This window comes from Lepidochelys olivacea (assembly GCF_965140295.1).
Source record: "Lepidochelys olivacea isolate rLepOli2 genome assembly, chromosome: 13".
Classification (NCBI taxonomy): Eukaryota; Metazoa; Chordata; order Testudines; family Cheloniidae; genus Lepidochelys; species Lepidochelys olivacea.
Genome location: NC_140423.1, coordinates 27868926 through 27893745, shown reverse-complemented (window position 1 = coordinate 27893745; position 24820 = coordinate 27868926). Strand labels below are relative to the sequence as shown.

The following is a 24820-nucleotide window of genomic DNA, read 5'->3' as shown; positions in this document are numbered from 1 at the left end:
ATGCTCAAATAAATTGGTTAGTCTCTAAGGTGCCACAAGTACTCCTTTTCAGTTTGGTTATTGTGTAGTATGTAACCCCCACCCCAAACTAAAAATGCTGGTGGTTCCCCCCCTTTCCCGGAGGTTCCCCCTTCCCCTATCTGAAGCTGGGGCCATGAATGTAGGAGTAGTCAGTCAAGATTGTTTAGTGGGGAGAGCCCAGGTCAGAGGGCACAAGGTGTAGTTTCAATTAAGTGCTCTCACCACCATATGGCAGTATTTAGAGAGAGAATTAGAGACAATAGTCAAAGACAGACAGCATTTAAACAGTGCTTTATTTTTAATTAGCGATGCCACACCATACATGGTCTCTAGGAGAATTAGAGGAAGCTATTCAGTGTAAACGCTACCTACTTTTAAACAGACTTGAAAGTTTATTGCTATAAGACTGTTCTTGGGTCTAAGGTATTCCTAGGAGAAGAGCCATTGGCTAATAAGTTTAGTTACCTTATTAGCTTTTCCAAGGCATTCACCTGCAGACAGTCAACTGTGTTCAAGGTTTGATACTAGTGCTGGCCAGAGAAGTTAGTCCCCACTCCTCCCACAAAAGCTCTACCCTTTATACATTAGGCACTTTCCAAAGACCTTGCTAGGTACAGCTATAACATGGTCCCTAGTCTTCCTCCTTCTGAGCCACCTCCTCCTTCTCAGACTCCTCCTGTGATGTTACATAGGCTCTGCCAGATGGGGTGAAGGGTCCTACCAGCCAGGAGAAAGGAGTGTTGTGCTCTACATACTCAAGTAGCTCATCTATGTACTCTTGGGCTTTGGTTATCTTCTCCTGGCTCTGGGTGGCACTTGGTAGGTCCTGGAAGGACTTGGCAGCAAAGAAGGAATTGTGGAGCTCTTCTATGTTCTTGAAAACCTGCTGCACTTTCTCCTGTAGGCTGGAAGGGAGGCCCTGGATGCTGGCCTTCAGGGTCTGACAGGTGTCCTGCAGCTGCTGAGTGATGCTCAGAGACATGGCCAGAGTATGAGACTCCACCTGCTGTAAGGAAGCAAGTTAACAGGTTTAGAAGACATGAAGTGAGCTAGGTCTATGTTTTCTCTGCAGTGATGTCCAAGTCCAAAACTGCTCTCCAGTAGCCCAATACCTTTGGCTCTGTAGAGGCTGCATTACTTCCTTCTGGCTGCTCACTGCTCCAGTTGAGCCACATCTGGTGCAGCTTCTGCTGGCCATCGTGAAGCTTCTGATCAACATTCTGCCTGATAGAGTTAATCTAGAAGGGGACAATCAGCAAGGAGCAAAGGATGAATCTCTACTATGAGAGCAGCTTGCACATATGACTGAGACACTTAAAGATAACACCAGCATGAAGAGGCTGCTAGATACAGGAGCACTGCTGGGACAATACAGCTATTCTCCTGGATTGAGCTTCTTGAGGCCAGAGAAGCCAAGACAATTTCCCACAAAAGTAGCATTAGGACAGGATACTTAATGAGATTAGGGAAACACTGTTCCTACCAGGTCAAGGACTTCATGAAACTGTAGGAAGGTCTCCTGCATGCCCTGCTTAGCCTGTCTCACTTTGCTCAAGGAATGTTGGTAGGCACGTTGGCGGAGCCGAGCTGACAAGGAGCCCAACTGCACAAAGTAGCCCTGATGCTGGACAGCAGACCCTTCAGCTCCCTCCACAGATTCAGCTAAGCTTGCTGTAAGGAATGAGAACAAGGTCAGACCCTACTGGATGAAGGGCATGGGGGTCAACATGAGCTACCTACTCTATTCAAGTCCTCACTGAGCTGAAGATCCACAAAATAACTAGGAGCTTCGGTTTAGACATCTCACCCTCAAGAGAAGATTTTATTCCCTTCAGCAGCTGGCTGGAGGCATCTGCCCCATGGGATTGTTTGGGACTGGCATGAGATCTTTCATACAAAGTTACTGCCTCCTAAGTCATCTTTCAGGAGTGTTTAAGTTGCAAGTATACTTATGGTACCATGTATTGGAGACCTTGTCCATCACATCCCACCCAGAAGTAGGAAGTCATAGCTAAAGCCTGTGCTATAGTACAGGTGGAGTGTCACTTTCAGCCAGGTGTTCTCAATGGACATGATCTCCCTTCATGCAGGGGTCCCATTGAAGTCAACAGGCCAGATACCTGGCATGAGGTAGGGTCTATGCAGAGCTTTTCAGCACAGATAGGCATTTCCCTGGTAATGGGGAGTTCAGTTTTGGTTTAACAATTTAGTCAATGGCCATCAGCTTCAGGTTTAGTCCCCATGGAGACCCAGGTGGGAGTTACTAAACAGGGAAGATGACTGCATTCTAACTCTTCCCTGTTTAGTCATACCAATGGCACAGAATCAGCTAGCCTTCCATTCTCAATATAGAGGAATACAAAAGATTAAAAGCAAACCCAGGAAGAACAGACATGTCAATCCAAGTGTGACTCCTTCTCCAGCCCTTTACTCAAGGGGTGTTCAAAACCTCCCCACTGCAGGCTCTATCTGGTCTGCTCAGTCTGTGCATACCCTTTGGGGCCTACCTACACAGCAATTAAACACCTGTTGCTGGCCTACATCAGCTGACTGGCTCTTGGGGCTGTTTAATTGTGGTGTAGACATTCAGGCTTGGGCTGGATTCTGGGACCCTCCTTACTTGCAGGCTCTGGCCTGTGCCCAAACAGCTACACAGCAATTTGTAGCCCCACAGTCTGAGTTAGCTTACCCAGGCCAACCACAGCCATGCTGTGGGTCTTATCTCAAGGACTTTTTCAAGGGTACATTTGCATTCGTCAGTGTTATTTGTGAAGCAAGAATCCAGATTTAGGCATCCAGAACAGAGGTCTGAATTACTCTGTCACCTCATTTGTCTGTTTTTAAACTCAAGATGCTAAAAAAGGTCTTCCCCTCACAGGGAAACTTGCACACCAGATTCCTAGGTGGTTCTAGTTGTGTCCAGTCACTTTGCTATTTCCTCTAGCCACATGCACAAATAGCTGTGACATCTTGACTATTCTGTAGCTTTCAGCTTCTCAGTGGGAACAAAAAAAGTGGTCACATGACAGTAACTGGTAAAGAAGCAGTCCCTTTCTTTTAAGCACTAAAAGACTTTTTAGGGTCAAGAAAGCCATATTTTCCCTGAAGTTACTTTAGTCCATTCCAGGGCCTCTACCTAGAAGACTCTCCATCCCTCCAGCATTGCTTCCTGCTACAGATTTAGCGACAGTGCACACCCTCAGAGCTATTTAACCTTCTTTCTGGAGTGACTTGAGGGTGCTCAGAGCCCCTGAGAATATGGCCCTTTGGCCTTTTTCCTCAGTGAGGGATCCAGAATGGAGTTCTTTGTACCTATCCTTGGCTTTGAAGTGCTATTAAAAGTTGTGCCCACTTCAGAGAGTTTGGCCTCCTCTCCAAGAGGACCTTGAAAAGAGGTGCACCATACAGGGCCTCTTTCCCTACTGAAGAAGATTAGGGTAGGTACCCATCCCTATAAGGCAAGGGATATCAGTGTGGGAGTGACTATGCCAGAGCCCAGGTTAAACCCCTCAGTAGCCTCATATGACCTAGCTGTTTCTTGAAGTCTAACCTGCTTTAGTCTGACTGCTGGTGCAGGTAACAGAGTGGCTGGGCCATCAGCAAGTCTGCTGCATTAATGCTTAAAATATCACACCTTCCCAGCCTTGTGTTCCCACTCCTTGTGGAAAGGCTATTTAGTGGAGGGAGAGACAGAAGTGTACTATTTGTAGTTAGGGCTCATGCATGTGTTCTCTGACCTAGTTCCTCATCTGTGATGGGGAGGTAGTGATCCACCAGATTCTCTGATTGTTCCAGCACAGCTTCCACTCCACTCATAGCCATTTGACCCACTGTGGCACCCATGACTGTACTCATGCCACTGGTCACCACTGATTTTGCAGCCTCTATGCTGCCCTGAAGAGTAACCAAGGAGACATCTACCACTTCGGACATTCTGCAGCTCACAGCATCCACCTCTTTGGAAGACAGAATTTTGGTGTCCAAGAGACCCTAGGGGAAGAAATAAAGTTTGTATAAAACTCCTGTTTCCACCTAGGCCAGTGCTGTACTACAGGGGCCTGACCTTGTGGGGACTGTATCAACAACTCCAGAGTTTGTCTTATAGCTGGATGGGAGAGGAGTCTGGGCACCAGAATGAGTGGGAGCAAGTATTACTAGAGATTGTGGGTGGGTTTGACAAGCACTTCAGTGACTGACTCAAGGGGACTTGAAATCAAACTGGGAGGAACTTTCATGAGCAGTCAGAAGTACATTTGTAAATTTAACTCCTTGCTCCCCAGCTATATTCCCAAAGTATTTTAGTGGCAGGGATATTTATGGAAACGGCAGCTATGGAATATTTGCTCAGAACAAATGTCACATTAAGCTTTACAGCTTCAGGCTCTTGAAGATAACACACATTTATCATGTGTCAATTATGCAATCTGACCTATATGCATAACCATGACAGCTTGCATATTGAATACTTCACATGAACTAAAGCTAAGACGTGTCTAGCAGAGACTAAGATGGGCTTGCACCCTTTTTGGCTGCTTTAGGATGCCTAAGAGGACTGAGGGGTTTCAGAAAAAAGTTTTTTTAAAAAAATAAAAAAGTTAAAGTCTCATCTGGCCTGAAAAGTTTAGTGAATCTCTGCAAGGGTCATGGGACCTGAAGTTGTAGAGTTGAGGGGAAGTGGTTTCTTTTTAAAGAGTCTATTTAATGCTGAATAATGTTTTCCATTAACAGCCACCTTCAAGTATTGATCCTGCCTTCCCCATCAAATGGGAGATCTCATGAGCATCCAACACATCTTCCAGCTAAACTAACACCAGACTGTTTGATATAAAAGGTTAAAAAAAAGTCTGAGAAAAGCCTCAGTTCTTCATCATAAAAGAGGAGAGGGCACAAGTCTTTGCTGGCCAACTAACTCTGTAGGAAAGGTAATCTCCATGTAATTTCAAGTAAAATTATCAAGGAACACTATTGTGGCAAATTCAGACAAGAACTAAAGTTTGCTAATTATGAATTATTTGTCCAGCTCCAACTAGCAGCTGAAAGGGTAGTGGTGAGAAGAGGAAGCCTTTTGGGGGGAGGGATAGCTCAGTGGTTTGAGCATTGGCCTGCTAAACCCAGGGTTGTGAGTTCAATCCTTGAGGGGGCCATTTAGGGATTTGTGGCATAAATTGGGGATTGGTCCTGCTTTGAGCAGGGGGTTGGACTAGATGACCTCCTGAGGTCCCTTCCAATCCTGATATTCTATGATTCTTGGGAGAAGAGCCTATTATTCAAGTTCTTTCTACCTAGAATAAAGTATTTGCAGAGAATTACAACTAGCCTGAAGACTCAGGGGCAGCTCTGAACTAGCTCTCTAGAACATGGAGACCAGACCTTCCCACCCATGAGAGGCGATTACCTTATCTGCTGGCTCTTGGACTGGCAGCTTCTCCTCCAGTTTCTCCAGGCCCTTACAACCACCCATATTTGCAATTGCAACTAGAGAGAAGATACAAAGCATGTAGTCTCCAGATTTATAGAGGGTACATGCTGATTTGGGCTAAAAAAGTCATTTCATACATTGGAAAAGCATGCTTTGACCCAGTTGGCATTAGGCTAGGCTGTTTGAATAGAGCTGGTCAAAGTTTTCACTGGAAATTTTCCCCTCAGGAAATGCCAGTTCAGACTGAAATCTGAGTGTTTTGCTGAACAGATTGTGGAGTTAAAAACCCAACCATGTTTTGATAAGGATGATGCACTTACAGATTGGAAAATTTGCTGTAATAGTCAAAACATCAACATGCTTCATTTAATCTCTAATAAGGTCATTTCAATATTTCTCAGAATTTCCTGCAAAACAATTGACTTTTCATGCAATGATGCTTCCATATTGGAATGAAAGGAAACAGTGTCCCACATAACAGAACTGGAGTTCCGCCAGCACACATGGCAAGTAAGAGACACTGGACATAAATGGGCCATAAGGTAGGGAGCCTCCCAGGGCAGTGTTATTTCAGGTAATTTCCCCCTCCATACAGGGTGTTCTTACCCAGCCTAACGCTGCTGCTCTATGGTCTTTAGACTGAGTGGGTTAACGGGTCAGTGCTTCAGATAGTCTGCAAAGAACTGCCTTTGAAGTCAATGGAAGCGGTGTGGTGAGCAGCTATGAATATGGGACCCCAAGAGTGGGAATGTTCTTTATGCCTTGAGCAGCTGGCTAACCAGGGGTGTTTTAGGAGTGGTCATAAAAATAAAGGGAAGGGTAACCTTTCTGTATAGAGTACTATAAAATCCCTCCTGGCCAGAGGCAGAACCCTTTCACGTGTAAAGGGTTAAGAAGCTAAGAACCTCGCCAGCACCTGACCAAAATGACCAATGCGGAGACAAGATACTTTCAAAGCTGGAGGGAGGGCGGGAGGAACAGAGGGTCTGTCTGTGATGCTTTTGCTAGGAACAGATCAGGAATGCAGTCTCAGAACTTGTTAGTAAGTAACCTAGCTAGAAATGCTAGAGATTTCCTTTTGTTTAATGGCTGGTCAAATAAGCTGTGCTGAATGGAATGCATATTCCTGTTTGTGTCTTTGTAACTTAAGGTTTTGCCTACAGGGATTCTCTATGTTTTGAATCTGATTACCCTGCAAGGTATTTACCATCCTTATTTTACAGAGGTTACTTATCTTTTCTTTAATTAAAATTCTTCTAAGAACTGGATTGATTTTTCATTGTTCTTAAGATCCAAGGGTTTGGGTCTGTGTTCACCTGTACAAATTAGTGAGGATTTTTATCCAGCCTTCAGGAAAGGGGGTGTAGGGCTTGGGGGAAGATGTCTCCAAGTGGGCTCTTTCCCAGTTCTTTGTTGAACCATATACTGCCACCACCAAGCATGTTAAAGGACAAGGCAAAGTTTGTACCTTGGAAGTTTTTAACCTAAGCTGGTAAAAATAAGCTTGGGGGTGGTCTTTCATGCAGGTCCCCACATCTGTACCCTGGAGTTCAGAGTGGGAGGGAACCTTGACAGGAGCCCTCTCCAGAGAAAGGGGAGTGGTCTCCTCCTTAGGCAGCTCAGGTGTCAAGTGATCTTCATATGCCACTAGGAGCATTTGCTATCCTGAGAACCCTGTCTGCAAGGTTAGATGAGCAGCTGAGGAATTAGTCCATGTAGCATGGGATGCCTGACGCTAGAGCTGCCTACACCAGTGCAGTGAAGACCCAGAGAAAGGTTTGCCCAAGATATGCATCTAGGGCCAGATTTTGGAAGAGCTCTGCACCCAGCTCTGATTATTCAGAGTGGGAGCTGCCCAGTGTTCAGCACTTTTAAAGGACAGGCCCAGATGTGATGTTCAGCAGTTTGAATGTTCACCACTCCAACAACCATAAGTTTTCCTCACCCTATATATGTGGGACCTCCCTTACTGCACCCTCCTCCCCCCACCCTACCATTCAGCAACCACCTTCTCTACATGACCTATTCTGACTTCTCCTTCAATCTTCCTATCTATGTTGCTTACTGCTCTGAAGAGTGGCTTCCCCTTCCTGTCCATGTCAGATTTAGTCAGCTAGTTATGATGTTCAGTGCTCCATACAACTGCTTTGCCTCCAGTGCTGAGAAGAGCAATATTCTTTGTTGCCACCTGGAGTTGCATGAATTCTCATGGAGGGGGGAGGGGAATCTTACTCTACAGGCTTGCTACACCTAGAAGCCCTCCTTCAGTCTGCTGTGTTTTTAGCCTTCTGCTCTTTTGACTCGGACGTCAGCTTCTAAGAAGTTCTGTACAGACACCCTCCCGGTACAAACACCAAGCAGGCAAGTTTTGAACTAAGATGGTGGGCAAGGGATGTTCACCACCACAGTGGTTCACAGCATCCCTCTTTAGTGTGGGTAGAGTCTATTTCACATATAGTCTGTCCAGATCAGGGACCTGTGCAAGCCTTTCAGAAGCTGCTAGCACAACAGTTGTTACAGCTCACTTGTAAGTTAACTTCCCCAAAACAGCACTGAAGTCCAGAACTCTTCAGAACTGGAGCTATGAGGTGCTTCCCTCCCCCACAAACAAGCAACCCATCACCAAACACACTTACAAAAGGGAAGGCCATTGCCAGCCCATGGCTTACTCACTCTGAGGCTGCAGGTCAGTTAGAGCCAGCTGTGCACTAATGACAGCTTCACCAGCCATGGCAGTCGCTCCTTTCTCTGCTGCCTCACACACAGATTTGATGGATGGCTGGGTTTCTTTGGCAGAAGTCAGGGTAGACACCACCATGTCATAAGTAGACTTGAACAAGGGCAGACCAGCCACTTGACTTGCTGTGGTCTAACAAGACAGAAGAAGTCACGTAAGTGAAGTGACAGTCCCTACCAGAATCAGTCCTCTTTTATAACCCTCACTAGGTAACAGCTTTGTTGCCAAGGTCTCCTGCCTTGAAAGCCTTCTTCCAGTAGAAGTTAAGCAGCTCTCCAGGTATTCTCTGTGATGGGGGGGGGGGGAAGTTTTATACACATACCGCAAGCTCCTTCCCTAGTCAAGCTCTCCTTCCCCATTTCTCCCTCTAGTTTTGAGGCAGAGGTGTGTTGTAAGCCACACTGCTAGAAACTCATATCAATGTACACATCATGAGCCCTTCAGCACGTTGACAGGTCAGCCCTGGACCTCCCTCTTTAGCAGGGAGTTCTAGGGTAGCTCAGAAAACTAGTAACTGTGCTTTATGTACACCCTGCCATAAGCTTGCATGACATGCTTCCTTCAGAGCAGGGACAGCTCATAGGATGTTCACCTAGATGCTCACCTGGAGTGGCCTGAATTCATCAGGCATGTCATTGCAAGATTATACCCAGCATACTCCAAGAGCATGTCTCAGAGCAGAGGATGGCCAGAAGACAGTTCCCAAGCGGGGGGTGGGGGAGGAGAGAAGAGGCAAGTAGCATGGGAAAGTCAAGCATAGAGTGGCAGATTTAGAGACTAGTAAGAACTAGCTCACCAATAGCTAGCAAGCCAGGAAGTGTATTTTTTCCCCACTGTAAGCATCTGATGAAGTGAGCTGTAGCCCACGAAAGCTTATGCGCCAATAAATTTGTTAGTCTAAGGTGCCACAAGTACTCCTTTTCTTTTTGCTGATACAGACTAACATGGCTGCTACTCTGAAACCTGAGGCTTGTCATTTCACCTAGGGCAGGCAATAGCTGAGATTGATCCAAAAAGTTTTATTAGGCTCTCCACAAGCCATTTGCACATAGCATAAAACAAAAGTTATAGCACTGGTCATTTCTGGTCTATGTGGCAAACATATCAGGAGGAATTTAGATTACTAGGAGCACTGGCCAAGTTTTGGCTCAAATAGCAGGCCTGTTCCCCACTCAGCCAGCATAATGCTGCTGCAGTTCAGTGAAGAATCAAACCCATGGAGTTCCACTGACCACAGTGAGCACACACTAGGTTATGCCTCCTAAGTGGAGAGGCCCACTAGGCACTGATTCAGGACTAAGAACAAACCCTGCGTCACTACAACAGGGGCAAGGACTGCATGCCCAGATGCTGGTGAAGGACTAAGCTGTCTGTTGGTTGGCAGTAGCACAGATCAGGACCTTACACATGCTGTGGAGTAGTTACCTGCTGCTCCTTGCTGTCTGGGGCAGGAGCAGCTGTTTGGCTCTCGTCAGACATCTTCTAGTTAGATAGAACTGAAAGGCAAGAACAAACCAGCAGTTAAGTTATAACTGCCAACAGAGAGAGTACAACCCAAGAACTGCAACATGTTCACTTTCCCTTTCTGCAGGGTGGCATTGAGGCCAATAGGGTACTACTGAGAAGTCAGTCTGCAGGGCAGCCCCACTGGGAGAGCAGAAGAATGATCCGGGCACTCAAAGGGAAGGCAGCCAAGTAGTGCTGGAGTCTGCAACCTGCACTGGATCACTGGGCCAGGTAGCTTTTGTTCAGATGGTTTCCTGGTCTATACTCAATGTCTCCCACCAGACCACAGCTGCCATCTCAGATCAAGCCTCATGCTCTCTGAGGATAACAAGTACAACTGCATCTTCAATTCCCCTCCACCCCCCAAAAAAAGTTCTAGAGGTACCAAGATCCAGCTTTGTTCAGCAAAGTTCTGTGAATTTGGAAAGAAGGAGATTTCCCTTGAGACCTGGGAAGCTGGCCCAGCTCTGGGGAAAGCCCAGCCAGGCCTACTCACACATTGCAGGCAGGATCAAGAGAGTTAGTCTGCACATCTCACTACTGCAGCTCAAGGTGGCCTTATGGGGAGCACCAGGCTTTACAGGGCCCAGCTCATGTGCAAGGGCCCATGCACCACTCTCCCCCTGCCCCAGGGTCTGCTGCCCTTGGTGATTGTCTCCCCTCCACTGCCATTTTAAGCCTTCCCCCTCTGGCTCCTGATCCCTTCTGCCCTTACGGGATCTAGCTGGCACACGCTGACTGGCGGCTCAAGGCTCCTGGCATCTGGTGCTGGGGTTTGAGGCCTGGTGCGATGCAGTCAGCACAGCACACCTCCACCAACAGTCACCCCCTGCTGGCACCCACAGCCTCAGGCTGCACAGTCCCACAAGTCACAGCTTGTTCCCCAGGACACAGCTCCTACTGCCCCAAAGCCCCACCCCCAAAGCAGTACCTTGTGAGGAGGAGCACATTTACCCCTTAGGGCAAAGCCATGTGAGCTGGGGGAAAAGAGGAAAAAAGTTATAGCCGCCCCCCTCCCATTTGTTCCATGACAGCCATGGCTAAAGCTCACTCCCACTGCTCATTTCTGCAGGGGTCCCAGAGTCTGGGCAGCGTAAGAAACATCTTAAAGTCTTATTTTAAGATTTACTATAAGAGTCAGTCCCCTTGTGTCATCACAGGGGCTCAAGTTTCATTTATACATGGCATATTTCCTCCTCTCTCCCCAAGTTTCACTTTCAAAACAGTGCTTCATTAACCAAAAATGAAACTAGAAAGGGGGCACTATTGACAAAGCTGGATGTTTTGGCAAGTGAAGAAGTAGGGGTAACAGGCTGGGGATAGGGGGAAAATAAAATAATTTCAGTGAGTCACAAGGGGACCAGAACTCTGAAGTTTACTGATAACTAGACACCTAATTAACAGCAGCACATCCTGTTACACTGAATTCTGGCTGTCCAGAGAGCTCACCAGTTCGCATGGAGGGTTTTCTTCAGACATGAGAACCAGACATGTAGTTTCAATTCTGGAACACAGTCCATGTGCTGGTAGATCCCATGGTAACATAAGGCCTTGCCTATACCACATGAGCAGCAGGTATTTGGGGTTTTTGGTGGGGTTTTTCTTTTGGGGAACACAGAGCTTCTCCGTCTCTGTGTATGTTCAGTCAGGTCACAGGAATTAAACTTTCCTCTCCACCAACGGGTTTCACTTCTCTTTTCAAGTTATAGACTTCACATAAATTAAAGTGCTTGACCTTTAAGTGTCTACTCAGTTTAACATTACCCATGAGCAGCATACAGAGAGCCTTCATCTTTTCCAATACAGCAGGAGAGGGGATCTTTTTCACATATCTAGGCAAATTTTGCCTACAGCTTTTAAGGGTGTTACTTATTTCTCTAGCCTCACCATGCTTTATGGTTTAAAGCGATACAGGCTTATTAATATAGTCAGTTCCCCGCCCCCCATGCTAATAGTTAACAGTCAAAACTGGTTGTGTTAGCCTAGACAAGCAGTAAAGGAGACAAGATTCCTTTTACTTAACTTGTAAGCATATTTTGAAGCATGATACAGAGGTTTTGAGGACAGACTCTCCTACAGATTTTGGGAGTACCCATTAGAGAAGATTTTCCAGAGTGTTTTGGCCAGTCTGCTTTCTAGACCAGGTCTGGGTAGTCTCAGGTAGTTTTAAGAGAAGCCAGTATTCTTATCACTTGATTAGTATCACTTGTTGCCTGTCTGTCTCCCCCCCCTCAGAATTCCAGCCCCATATCATGCAATTGACTGCATCTTTGCATTAGAAGCATTTCTAGGTCTGACTGCTGTGGAGGAAGAGCTGGAAGACCTGAACCCTGAAGGCTCAAAAACCCCAAATAGCAATAAAAACCTATCATATTTATTTTACAAGTGTCAGGATTTTTTTAAGCACCTGGAGTGGACCTTATTAAGACCTCATATTATGACACCTAGACATTACAAGAGGCAGGAAGCAGCTTAATGAAGGAGAATCTTCACCACACCTTTAATTGTATTCAATTCCCACCTCTGGGTATTTAGCATTTTTGCCAGCTCCTTCCTAATCAAAGGCTCTAGTTGCAGTGAAAGCCACTTCCTTTCTTACTGAGAGGTGAAGAGACAAACAGTAGCAGGTCAGAAAAGAGACCTCCACACTCTAGCCTTTTATCACTCCCAGCCCAAATATAAAGTTAGTCCTGCTGTTAGACAAACACCCTGCAGCTTCTTTCCAGTATTCTACCTCCTATGGAGACCAAAAACTTTAATCAACAAGATAAGAAATACCTTTAAATTTAAAAGGTTATTAAAACAGGAGAATAGGTCTCTCTCAGAGAGATAGAAAAATCACCCTTCTGCTTCAAAAAAAACAATTACTCCTCTTCCCATGTTGGTACAGCAAGGAGAAACAACTGACTACATTATATTAAATGACACAACCATCAGGATTTAAACAATTCAAACACTTGGAAACCAAACCACTCACCTCTGTTCCTGCCTGAATTTCTACTCACCAATCCAAGCACTATACAGGGCACCCTTCACTCTGCCCTTAATATACAGCTACTGGGATCAGCAAATGGGGAGCACATGCAAGTCAGGTGCATTGCTTGTCCTGACCAATGGGAGATGGAATGTGGTTGCAGTCTTATTGGGATCCAGAAAGAGAGAATCCTAGGTGGAAAGTGATTTGTTCACCACATGTGACACCAATTGAGACCGCCAGCTCGTTGATTGTCAGCTACCTTTCAACCAGCTGGTCTGTCCTGGAAGGCATAGCCTACATCACAACAGCTGCTAGTTAGGAAAAGCATTTCTCATTATGAATGTGTGACTCAGCAATACAAGTTCCGGCACCAAGCGTTGTAAGAAAGCTTAAGTGATGAAGTTTGACATAGCTGAAGACATTTTAATGACAAAGAAAAAAATGTTATAAGTGATGGAAGATGACATAGACCAGGGATCGGCAACCTTTGGCACGCAGCCCATCAGGGAAATCCGCTGGCGGGCTGGGACAGTTTGTTTACCTGCAGCGTCCGCAGGTTCGGCCTACTGTAGCTCCCACTGGCCGTGGTTCGCCGTTCCAGGCCAATGGGGGCTGAGGGAAGCAGCAGCCAGCACATCCCTCGCTCCACCAGAATGTTTCAAAGGGTGGCATGGTAGTTCCTATGGCTGCTGTCCTGCACGGCTGGCTGGGCTTGCCTTCCTGCTCTAGGCATTGCAGCCTGTAGGGTCCCAACGCCACTCAGGTTAGGTCCAGCCATCATGATAACAGGAGGCAAGTAAGCCCCGGGGGGCAGGATCCGACCGAAACCACCCCAGGACAGGGCCGTGACTGGGGTGGGGTGAGCAGGGCAGCTGCTCAAGGTGCAAAGCTGCAGAGTAGCTTAGGCCAGCAATGCCAGGCAGCTAGGGCCAGCCATGTGCGGCGGGGCTTGGTGGGGCCAGTCCCACATGTACAGTTACCATCTTTGAAATTCAAAAAACTGATACCACCCCCCACAAGGCAAGCCTGCTGCAACCCCAACTCCCAACCACAAGGCAACTCTGCATCCCCCCTTCAACAGCCAACCATAGTATGTAGAGAGATAACACATATAAGATGGATAATGTTGCACGTTTCCTCACTCTCTCATGACTCAAACCCTCTCTCACACATGCGCGCGGTGTGCTTATGTGTTGGTGGGTACACAGCTGCTGTATTATCGACAGTTTTGATCTGTTATTAGCTAAACTGCAGAAGTGGGAATACTGCAGTATCTTCAGCTGGACACTGAAACGTTTAACATTAGAGATCCCAGTGTAGTGTGACAATAATGCAAATCTTAGACCCACGTAAGCCCCCTACCCCCAGCAGATTAAATTATTTTTCTGGCAACTGACAAATCAATAAAAAACGAGGCTAGGCCCATCAAATACCAGCCAGGTTGTAACCCTACCCATGCAGCGGGCTCAGGGAGGGCACGCCACCTTCATTCCCTGACTCATCTCAGCTAGCCACCAAGTCTGTCTAGGTTGGGAGGGCACAACCAAAAAACCGGGGGGTGGGGCACACGAGCTCATGTGCCCCCATGTGCCACCTCTGGTAGGGGGCACAAATATGCTTGCTCACCCTTCGTGCTAAAATGCCTAGTGATGGCTCTGCCCCAGAGCCTCCATCCCCAGACTATTTACTGGGTCACGACTGGCCATAAATACTTACAAATGGGTCCTGAGCCCAAAAAGATTGAGAACCACTGCTATAAACAATGACACTGACCTAAGGCCCAGGCTACGCAATAGTCAGGCTTGGACCAATGATAAGTTTTAGGATCAGCACTTTATGATTTCCCTTCCCCTCTCCTCAGGGTTAAAACAGGTAATTTGTTATAGACCTCCAACCCCTCCAGGTGTATTTAAGTGCGCCCAGGCCACAAGCTGTCACCTCACTCAGGATGGATCATGTGGTTCTCCTACTTTCAGACTGAGCCTTGGATTGCAGTTCCCAGGTGCTAACTGTGATCACCTTAGCACAGAGGTGCTGGAACTAGGGATGGTGGGGGTGCGACAACACCCCCTGGTTTGCAGTGGTTTCTATCATTTACAGGTTTACAGTTTTGTTCAATGGCTTTCAGCATCCCTACTATACAGATTGTTCCAGGGCCTATGCCTAAGCAGGCCTGACTTGTGTTCAGTACCTGCAGCTCTGTTCCTTTTCGATTTGGGAGCAATGATGGTGGTAAACCAGTGACCAAGCAGCCTCCATAGAGCAAAGCATTATTTGCTTAGAACAAAAGCTTTCAGAGCAAACAGATCTTTAAAACAATAGAACAGGCCGTACCGTTCCCTGGATCTTGGAAGGCCCTATGGCTTAGACTCCATGGGCAGAGTCTCTCTCTGTGTCCACCTATCTCCCTGGAGTCAGATTCTGACAAGTGTCCCCCCACCAGGAAAGGATTTAATTTTTTTTTTTTAATCTCCAAGCTCTAACTTCAGCGAAACAAGGCCTGCAACTTGTGAGAGACAGGATCTCTGGATCTAGCAGCTTGCTTCATTGTCTTTCTAGTGTGCGTGGGGGTGGCCCTGTCTACATGCATTGTGTTGCTTTCCTTTTTGCCCGTGTTAAGTTAGATAGATATAATCATATCAGAAATCCCAATAACCCACCATTGTTATACAGGTTGCAGAGTGGTAGCCGTGTTAGTCTGTATCAGCAAAAAAGCGGAGGAGTACTTGTGGCACCTTAGAGACTAACAAATTTATTTGGGCATAAGCTTTCATGGGCTAAAACCCACTTCATCAGATGCAAGTCAATAATACCAACAACATTTAAAACATGCTCTAAGAAAAATCTGCGAAAAGTGGCATTCTACAAGAGGGGGGTTAGGAGGAGTGCAAAAGTTTTTATTGGTAATCACAAGGAGCAAGCTCCTTAACTCAGCCATGGCGTTGCTACTTGTAACATTGCTACGCAGAAGCCATTACCATAAACATGTTAGGTGAGCCCTCTGTGTATTTTTAAAATCCATTGGCTCATTAGGATCCAAGAACTAGAAGAATCAGCTTGAATTGCATGAGGTGAATGAACAATTGCAACTTAACTGAAGTCTGTATCTCTCCCAATTGCTCTTCTTTTTCCATCCCTCATTGGTCAAGGCACAATTTGGTTCATTCTCATTGCTGTCCCAAGCTGTCAGTCCTTTAATTCCTGCCCATGATGACATCACTTGCCTGTACATAGAGGCGGAAGATGGGTAGTTTCTATGATGTTGAACAGAGACAACTTTTAGTCTGTTGGTAAGAGGTTTTGTTTTGCTTTTTAAATCCAAGGAAAAGATGTTTAGAAGTGGTATGAAAGTTGCTTTTTATTCTAAACAGATTGCTTTATTGTAAGAGTTTTGTTAAAGTAAACAGTGGCAAAGGCTACTAGCTGAAGGCTTTGTGAAGCGTAGCTTTCGCCTCCCCAAATGCCTCTTGTTTGGCTTGTATATCTCAGATTCCTTATATAGCATGAAAACCATACCTAATCTCACTTGCATTAGGAGTCCTAATCTAATAAACACTAAATCCTTCAGATGAGAAGGAAACTGTCTTATATAACTTGAAGTGTGAAGGTAGCTTCCGGCAATGGTTCTCTGCTGTAAATTGTTTTAGTCTGTCTTGCCACATCAACTTGGCCTCAAATTCTAGAGACTCTAATTGGTGGTGAGGGAAGAGCTGTTGATGTTCGCACAATAGTTATTATCAAGCTTGGATTCTAGTCCCCTCATAACCCTTGGAGTGTCCTGTGAATGTTAGTTACTAGCCTAAAGCCTGTAAGTGGCTAGGGCTCTGCCTGAGAGTTTCTTACTCCGATCTGCTCAGTAGTGCCCCCATGACAAACCAGCTGTCTCCTTGTATCAATGGAGACCTTAACCCTGAAACTAGGGAGGGGACGTCAAACTACTCTCAATCCCATAACTGCTAACAAGGAGACAGAACTGTTTGAGTAGGGTGGGGAAGTCAAGATTACTGAAGGTTCAATGGCTGATTGGTTCCTCCAGCAGCTGATCTTGAGCACTTTTGGAATATATTGATTGCCTAGGAATGTGACTTACATAGCTGTAAGATAACCAGAGCTTTGCGTCAGTGCACTTGTATTTAATCTAAATGGATGAATTGTACTTGAAGGTGAGGCTCTACTGAGCCCTTTCAAACTGGAAGAGGAACATATTACTGTCTTCATCCTGAGCTCCATTTTCACAGCCAGGCACAAAAACTGTCTAGCGAAGGGCTAAAGCTTTGACTTGTAACTATTCTATCTCTTGCCTCCTTTAGTGGTCTGACTAGACAATGTCTGAAAACAAAAGCCACTGTTGCTGACACCCTAGAGAGCAGGGAACATGCACAGCAGGTTGGTAGCCCACCTTTCACACCACCCAGCAGCTGTCTGGCCACTAACAGACAGCAGACAAATCTGCAGCAGCACCCTTCAGGGTCTATAAGCAATCTCTCCAAGGGTCTAGGGCCTTGTAAAACTTGCCTAGTCAGGAATAATGCTGCCAAACTTGGGAGAGGTAACTGGTGACTGAAATCACTGCTGTTTTTCCATGAAGCACATGTGGTCTAATTCTAGCTGAAATTTTGAGACCCTCAAATCACCCAGCTGTAGACAAGGGTATTCCCTTACTGAATAGTTAAATGTATCAAATAAAAAAGCCATAATTGGCTGGAGAGTCACTTAACCAGTCTATACAGGACTCTGAATTAAGTGTGGGTGGGGGAACAGTCAAAACTCCCTTTATTCCACAACAGATCTCTTCTTGATGTGACTCTTCTTCCTTTGACAGAATGTGGTGAGCAGGGTGGCCAACTTGCCTTTAGTCAGCTCTGCCTTTGTGATCTGGTTTCAATGGCCTACACCTCTGCCAAAGAGAGCCACCCCCATATCAGATCTCTGTGTGATGTGGCAGCTAAAGGAGTGAAGACTATGACTGAAGCTACAATCAACTGTGCACAGCCAGTTCTGACTAAACTTGAACCTCAGAGTGAGTAAACTATGGCATAAAGCTGTATGGGGGTGTGTGTGTCTCCAAGTGATCACACAGGCTTCAGTTGTGTAATATCCCACATGAGAACCTCCTGCTGGCTTATCTCCTAGGTGGAAGCCACTCCCCTCCATCTAGCTGAGTGACTCAGGACGGGTCAGAGTTTGTCTTTCAGCATCTGAACAATGCAGCTCTAATGGAGACTTACCATTATTAGGCTTGACCGGGGTAGTGTCTGTACCTATAAATACAGTTCTCTTTGAATGTGTGGTTGAGGTACAGGTGATTGGAAGGGGCCATGTACACAACTAACCTCTTACTGCAGTGGGTGACCTGTCTCCACTATACAAAAGCTTGATCCTCCTTAGCAAGTGCAGGTTTGTACTTGCTAAAGACTCAGTCAGAGTACTAGAATCTCACTGAGTAACTCTGATCTCCAACCCAGATCACTACTGAAAAGTAGCTGCAAAACCACTGTGCAACAAGTATCTGTAATAGGGGTGGGTGAGATCTGATCACACGAGTAACCCTTAAGATGTTTGGTGGCAAAAGCCTTCATTTGGCAGGGACAATGCCTCATGCATGACCTAAAGTAACTAGGAGGAAAATAGTCAAAATGGCTAACAAACGTGAATGACAGGCACTGCCAAGATTGGGTTTAGCTGGCAAAAGCTGGCTTCAACCTCATGGCACTTTTGCCACATCTCCAAATGTGTGAATCCAACCTGAAGTTTTTCTACTAAATAGTCCTTGGTTAATGGGTTAAAGGGGCAAGAGCTCTCTTGCCCCTCAAACAAAACTCTTACCGCTGTGACCATCAACTTGTTTCCAGTTGCACGGCATTTATGCTTGAGCTTGGGCTTAGTATAAACTGCCCAAGGAAACTTCACTGGATGACTTTAACCATTCCCAAAGGCTAAGGAATTCTACCATGGACAATCCTTCAGAGAATCCATGGAGGGGGAAATCAGCAGGGTTTGAACCTTCAGCCCACACTCCTGGCAAGTATGGAAGTGGAGTAATTGTTCTGCTCTGGGAACTCCACTGGAGGGAGATGTGGCACACTTTACCAGGGAGCTACACAACTATTGGCCAGACAGCACTGACATGCTGGGAGTTGGACTCCTGGATTCTATTTTAACCTTGCAGGGGAGTGTCCTCTAGTGGTTGGAGGACTTAGTAACACAGATGTGGCTGGGAATGGGGTCTGCCATATTAAGTCAGCTCTTTTCTAGAAAGCAAGTATTTTCCTCCAGTTACAATACACTTCATTTTATCATACCTTTGGCTTTCAGGTTTTTTTTGCTTTTTTTTTTCCTTAAAAAAGAGCACTTTAGTCAAGTTCCTCCTTTTAGGGAGGCTGAGCTTTTGACAAAGGGATAATCTTTATGCATAATGCACATGCTTCACAATCCCCTTCAATCAATACCCTGATTCCGCCTCTTTCTATTCCCCCCCCCCCAACAGTTTGACCCTGCCCTGTTACATGCTACTCCTAGCATAGCCTGGTGCAGCCTCTCCATTAATTCCATTGTAAAATGGTATGGCTAACTATTGCCTCCTGAAGCAGCAGTTAGGGCTGCCAGCTTTCTGATTACAGAAAACCGAACAAACACCCCTGCTCTGCCCCTTCCCTGAGGCCCCACCCCTGCTTGCTCTCGCCCCAGCCTGGCAAAAATGAGCGAGGTTGGGGGGAAGGGGTTGGGATGTAGAAGGGGATGAGGGATCCAGCTGGGGGTGGGGGCTCTGGAATGGGGCCAGGGATGAGGGTTTGGGGTGCAGGGGGCTCTGGGGTGGGGTGCAGGAGGATGCTCTGGGATTGGCATGCAGGAGGGAGTGCAGGCTCCAGGGCCTCCAGTGCAGGGAGGTTGTGTTCTGGAGGGGGCTCAGGGCACGGGGTTGGGGTGCAGGAAGGGGTGAGGGCTCCAGTTGGGGGTATGTGTTCTAGAGTGGGGCAAGGAGATGAGGGGTTTGGGGTGCAGGAGGGGGGCTCCAGGCTAGGGGGTGGGGTTGAGGGGTTTGGAATGCAGGAGGGGGTGCAGGTGACTCTCTGGGAGGTAGTTGGCATGCAGGAGGGGGCTCAGGGCTAGGGCGGGGGTTTGGGGTGCAGGATCCAGCTGGTGCTTAATTCAGGTGGCTCCCCAAAGTGGCTAGCATGTTCCTGCAGCCCCTAAGCAGAGGCATGGTCAGGTGGCTCCATGCGTTGCCTGCACCAGCAGCTCCCATTGGCTGCAGTTCCTAGCCAATGGGAGCTGCAGAGCCAGTGCTGGGGTGGGGGCAGCACACGGAGCCTCCCTGGCTGCACCTGCACCTCAGGGACATGCCAGCCACTTCCAGGAGCTAAGCAGAGCCTGCCTTAGCCCTGCTGCACTGCCAACCAGACTTTAACTGGCCGGTCAGTGGCACTGGTCGGAGCTGCTAGGGTCCCTTTTCAACTCTGTTCTGGTTGAAAACAGTTGCCTGGCAACCCTAGCAGCAGTAGGAACCCTTCCTCAATAAGGACTGCATTAGGGCAAAAACCATTAAACAATAAAAGAATCTACACCTGCTACAAGCTTACCAGAGGTCACCCTCGGCTCCATCTTAGGGCTCTGATAGGTTTTTAGTCCTCAAAACATCATGGGTGGGTTCCTCTGTGGCTACTAATTCATCTCAGATCCCAAACCAGAACAAAGGTGGAGTGGAGCAGCTATTTGGCATTCTGTAACAGGTAACATCAGAAGCTCAAGTGTATGATCGGCAGACGGGTGTCACTCCAAAGTGGTGGGTTTTTGCATAATGCAAATTCCCTAGCTGTGACTAATTTCACCTAGAGACTTCTCCAGGAAATCCACTTGTCCCAAAAGTCTGGACTTGGCTGGCATACTCTCAGTATAGCCCCCCTTAAACTTCCAGGTTTTACATTTCCCCCTTGAGAGGTTAGGTCCAATCTTGGCCCACAATAGCATATAAACGTAATACAATAAGGCCAATTTCCCATAATATTCTTGAGACCAATCTGTCACAGCGAGCTCTGTCTCCAACTGGATGTCAGTCAGCAGCTTCCATCATGGAAGGTGGCCACCCCATGTCTTGTCATTAGGAAAGTGAAGTGAGAACCACTGCTTAGCCCAGGAGTGAAATCTAGGGTTACTGGGTGAGAAGCTCTGGGCTCCAGCACTGGCAGCTCTCTAGCCTTTGAAGATTGCACACTGACTCTGAGGACCTGTGGCTGCCCCAACAGACCAGATGCAACATCTGCAAGGCTTTTCCCCCCTGCTCTTGGTTTTTAGACACCACTGATGTTAAAGCCTAGAGGTGAAACAGCTGGGCTCCCTGCATATCCCTACATACCAGAGGAAGGTGGGAGGCATCCATGCCTTTAGAACTCCCCTACACTTTCTATATTAAAACAAGAAGCTGTGAGCAAACAGTCTTAAGGGATTAAGGTTGGGTAAATTCCCTTCTGCTTTTGACAGATAAGGAAATGTACTACACGGTAATCTCCCTCATGGTACAATGAAAACCTCAATTACAACCTCAGTAACACTTGCTAATAGTCAGCATTAACAAGTGCCGTGTCTGGGGAAAGAATGAGGTCACAACAGAGGTCTTGCATTATGCTTAGAATCTCTTGTCTGGAGATGTTTCCACTGAGTAATTACATGTGGTATTGGCACTGGGTTATAGTAAAAGGCTCCCCTCACAGGAAAGGGGATGCCAAGTTAAGGTTTTTCCTGGGGTTGGTTAATGACTCTATAAATGAAGCTTGTCCATGAAATATAATTGAGAAAGGGAAAGTCTCTGAGAGACATTCTCTTATCAGACACACTTCCCACAATAGCTATAGGCTAACACTTGAGAAGAGAGCCTGTGTCTTGGCCTATGGCAAGGATATTGCAGAACCAGAAAATCAAAGAGCGGGAAGGACTCTCCGCTACTAGAGTTCATTTTTTAAACAAAGATTTGGGAAACTTTATTCATGGTGTTAACTTTTACAGTTGCAGCAGCAAATGAATTTGCCTGCAAAGGACTGGATAAGCTGGAGGAGAAGCTGCCAATCCTTCAACAGCTAACTGATAAGGTAACTAGCTCTTTGAGGGCCATGGTCTGCTAAATATTTCTATTTAGCTAAATGCTGTCAATCCCTTGAGTTTCAAGGCTGGGTATGGTGGGAACTGACCACTTCCTCATTGCTGTAGCTAGCTATACCTTATGCCAAAGCTTCCAAACTTGGATGGCTAAACTGAGACCACTAACTAGAGTAGACTGGTTTCAGAGTAGCAGCTGTATTCGTCTGTATTCGTAAAAAGAATAGGAGTACTTGTGGCACCTTAGAGACTAACAAATTTATTTGAGCATAAGCTTTTGTGAGGTACAGCTCACTTCATCGGATGCATTCAATGAAAAATACAATGGGGAGATTTATATGACCCTCTCTCCAGAGAGGCTGTACTCTTCTGACCCCTGCTGTGGCCTTCTGACTAGTTCAGTGGTGTCTACTCCATTGACCTGGTGTCTTCTTTGCGAGCATCCCTTGAGGGGTCACATCTGCTTCTATCCTGTAACTTTAGTTCCCGCCTTGAAATAGTCATGGATGTTGAGTAGCATGAAGTGATTACCTTTGACCTTTTCTAGGTTCTTTTGGATGCCAAAGAGCTGGTGACAGGTACCAGGGATGCCATGAACAGCAGAGTGACTGAGGTGCTGGACAAGACCATGCAGGCAGCAAAATCAGCAGTAACCAGTGGCATGAGCACAGTCATGGGCTCCAGAGTGGGGCCTGTGACTGTGAGTGGAGCAGAAGCCATGCAGGGGAAATCGGTAGACCTGGTGGATCACTCCCTCCCCATCATAGATGCTGAACTAGGTTGGGAAAATACTTGGATGATGCTAATAAACCATAGCTGTTGGACTTCCCAAACCAAAGCATAAGTCTTAGACTCCCCTTGCACTAGTTTTCTCTCATGTGCCAACAATCTAGGTCTCAATCCTATTACTCTGACTAAAGGGTTGCTAAAACATTACTTAAATACATGTATCCAGAGGAGTGATTCCCAGACTCTGCTGTGGAAACAAATGTAGATAATGGTCATCAATAAAGGTAACTAATTCCTTGAATCTCCAGTCAGTCTCTCTTCTGGGCAACCTACATGACACTGGAAATGGAATGTAGTGAGGCAGGGGGAGGCTCCCAAGCAAGTGGCAAATACCACTTAGATGGGAGCACACCTACTTTCCAGGGAGCTGACGTATCTTCACCCCCATGTTCCTATCCTGGTGATTGTACTCCTAAGGGAAAAGACTGCTGACCCAGATGTTAATAAGGGCTCTGAAATAGCCATGGTCTTGCTGACTGAAGCCTCTGCACTGGCAGGGCTGCCTAAATTGTATCCTCTTCGCTCCCTTAGCTAAACTAGCAGCATCTGTGAAGGGGTTTGAGGTGGCTTCTGTGGAACAGCAGCAGAAGTACTTTGTGCGTCTGGGGTCTCTGGCCACTGAACTCCGCCAGCACACTTACCTGCAATCTGTGAGCAAAGTGAGACTGCTCCATCAGAGTATGCAGGAGAACCTCTCTCAGATCCAGCACACCATTGATCTGGTAGGCAATCCTTAATCTGTGCTAGTAGCTTTTTGGGACAACACTGCCCCAAAGGGCAAACCACAAAACTTTCCTCTAAAGCATTCTGTTCTGGCTTAACCTACATGACTGCAATCCTCTCTCTGATATCCATAAGAGCCATGTCTGACACTTCTGTCCAGCAGACTGTCTGTACTGGTACCATTTGTTCATAGGCTGGTCCTCCTACAGTACAGTTTGAAAACACCTTGTTCTTGTCCCCACTTCAGACTGAGACTGTCAAGCAGAGTGTGGGTAAGAAACTACACAAGGGTCAGCAGAAGCTGCACCAGTTGTGGCTGGAGTGGACTAAGAAGGAGCTTGCAGTAATTGACAATGGTTCTGCACAGCCAGAGGTACTTGAATACTAACTCATGTTGGCAGTGGTGCTCTATCCTGCCCATTAATATCTTCTCAAACACACACTGATTTGCTTTACCCCAGCAGGTAGATACCCTTGTTCTGGTCATGTCTTGGAGAATCACCCAGCAGCTGCAGACCATATGCTTGAACCTAGTGATTCTAGTCCAAGGCCTTCCTACCAGTGTTCAGGACAAGACGCAGCAGGCTCATCACAATCTGCAAGAGGTCCATGCTGCCTTCTCCAAGGCCAACTCCTTCCAGGACCTGTCCACCAGTATCCTGACCTGCAGCAAGCAGAAGCTGCTCAAGGCCCAGGAGTATGTGGATGAACTATTTGAATATGTGGTGCATAAGGCTCACCTGTCCTGGCTAGTGGGACCCTTTACCCTCTGTGGCAGAACCTCTTCAGAATTGCAGTACCAGGAAGATTGTAGGGCGGAGATAGATTAGAGAACCCTGCTAGCATTCTTGTCAAACACAAGCATTACTTTTCTAGTCATAAGGCAGCTGATGGGGGAAGAATAACCTGCTGTCACATAAAATTGCAGTTCTCCTCCAAGAGGAGGCTGAAAGTCCACCTATCCAAGCCTACTATAGAATCCTAGCGCAGCATAATCTTGCAGGAAATCAACTGAAGTGGTATTGATGAGCTGTGTGGGCTCTAGAACTACATTTCCCTCACCCACACTTACCCAGTGCCATGGGTTAGATAATACCCCTTAAGCTGGAATGTCCCTTAGTGTTTAGTCTTGAGACCTTTTAAGGTGGTTCTCCATGCAAATGGTACATATCAATTGTGTATTGTATTGCTATTCACTTAATCAAAGCTGGGTGGGAAGGAATAGAGTACTAGGAGACCTAACCCAATCAGTGGTGCTTCAAGCATTTTCTAGATCTATTTCATAGCCTAGTACAAATTTCCTGGATGTGGAGGGTGTAAACATTGAATTAATAGTTCTATTTTTATGGCCTGACAGACAGCTGTTATGCAGGGGTCTAGAGCAAAAACTTCCAGAGGATTTCTTTCCAGTGCAGTAGTCTTTCAGGCTAGAGCCTGAGACGCTGATATCTAGTCTCCTCTATACTCTAAGCAGTAAACTGGGTGTATTGCAACACTTCTCTGCATTTAACTCTAACAAAGAAACAAAGCTGGTGCTGGGTGGCTGTCCAAAATGTAA

The 24820-nt window shown here is 46.6% G+C and overlaps 2 protein-coding genes across 2 annotated transcripts; one reads left to right on the top strand and one right to left on the bottom strand.

Annotated features, from left to right (window-relative positions):
* Positions 1-431: 431 nt before the first annotated feature.
* Positions 432-10468, bottom strand: LOC311529986 (perilipin-3-like). The gene is made up of 8 exons (XM_084646262.1): positions 10399-10468; positions 9603-9673; positions 8114-8309; positions 5417-5496; positions 3759-4011; positions 1505-1692; positions 1134-1259; positions 432-1027 (listed from the first exon to the last, which is right to left on the bottom strand). Exons 2-8 carry the CDS (start codon positions 9654-9656, stop codon positions 653-655), a joined length of 1272 nt encoding a protein of 423 aa, XP_084502388.1. The 5' UTR covers positions 9657-9673; positions 10399-10468; the 3' UTR covers positions 432-652.
* A 5128-nt stretch (positions 10469-15596) lies between these two features.
* On the top strand, positions 15597-24092 carry LOC311529427 (perilipin-3-like; the record flags this gene model as incomplete). Its single annotated transcript, XM_084645402.1, is given in 9 exon segments — positions 15597-15652; positions 16971-17046; positions 17483-17527; positions 17530-17680; positions 21661-21743; positions 22298-22529; positions 23071-23261; positions 23510-23635; positions 23724-24092. Coding segments are annotated over 9 exon segments (1329 nt in total).
* Between the last annotated feature and the right edge of the window lie 728 nt (positions 24093-24820).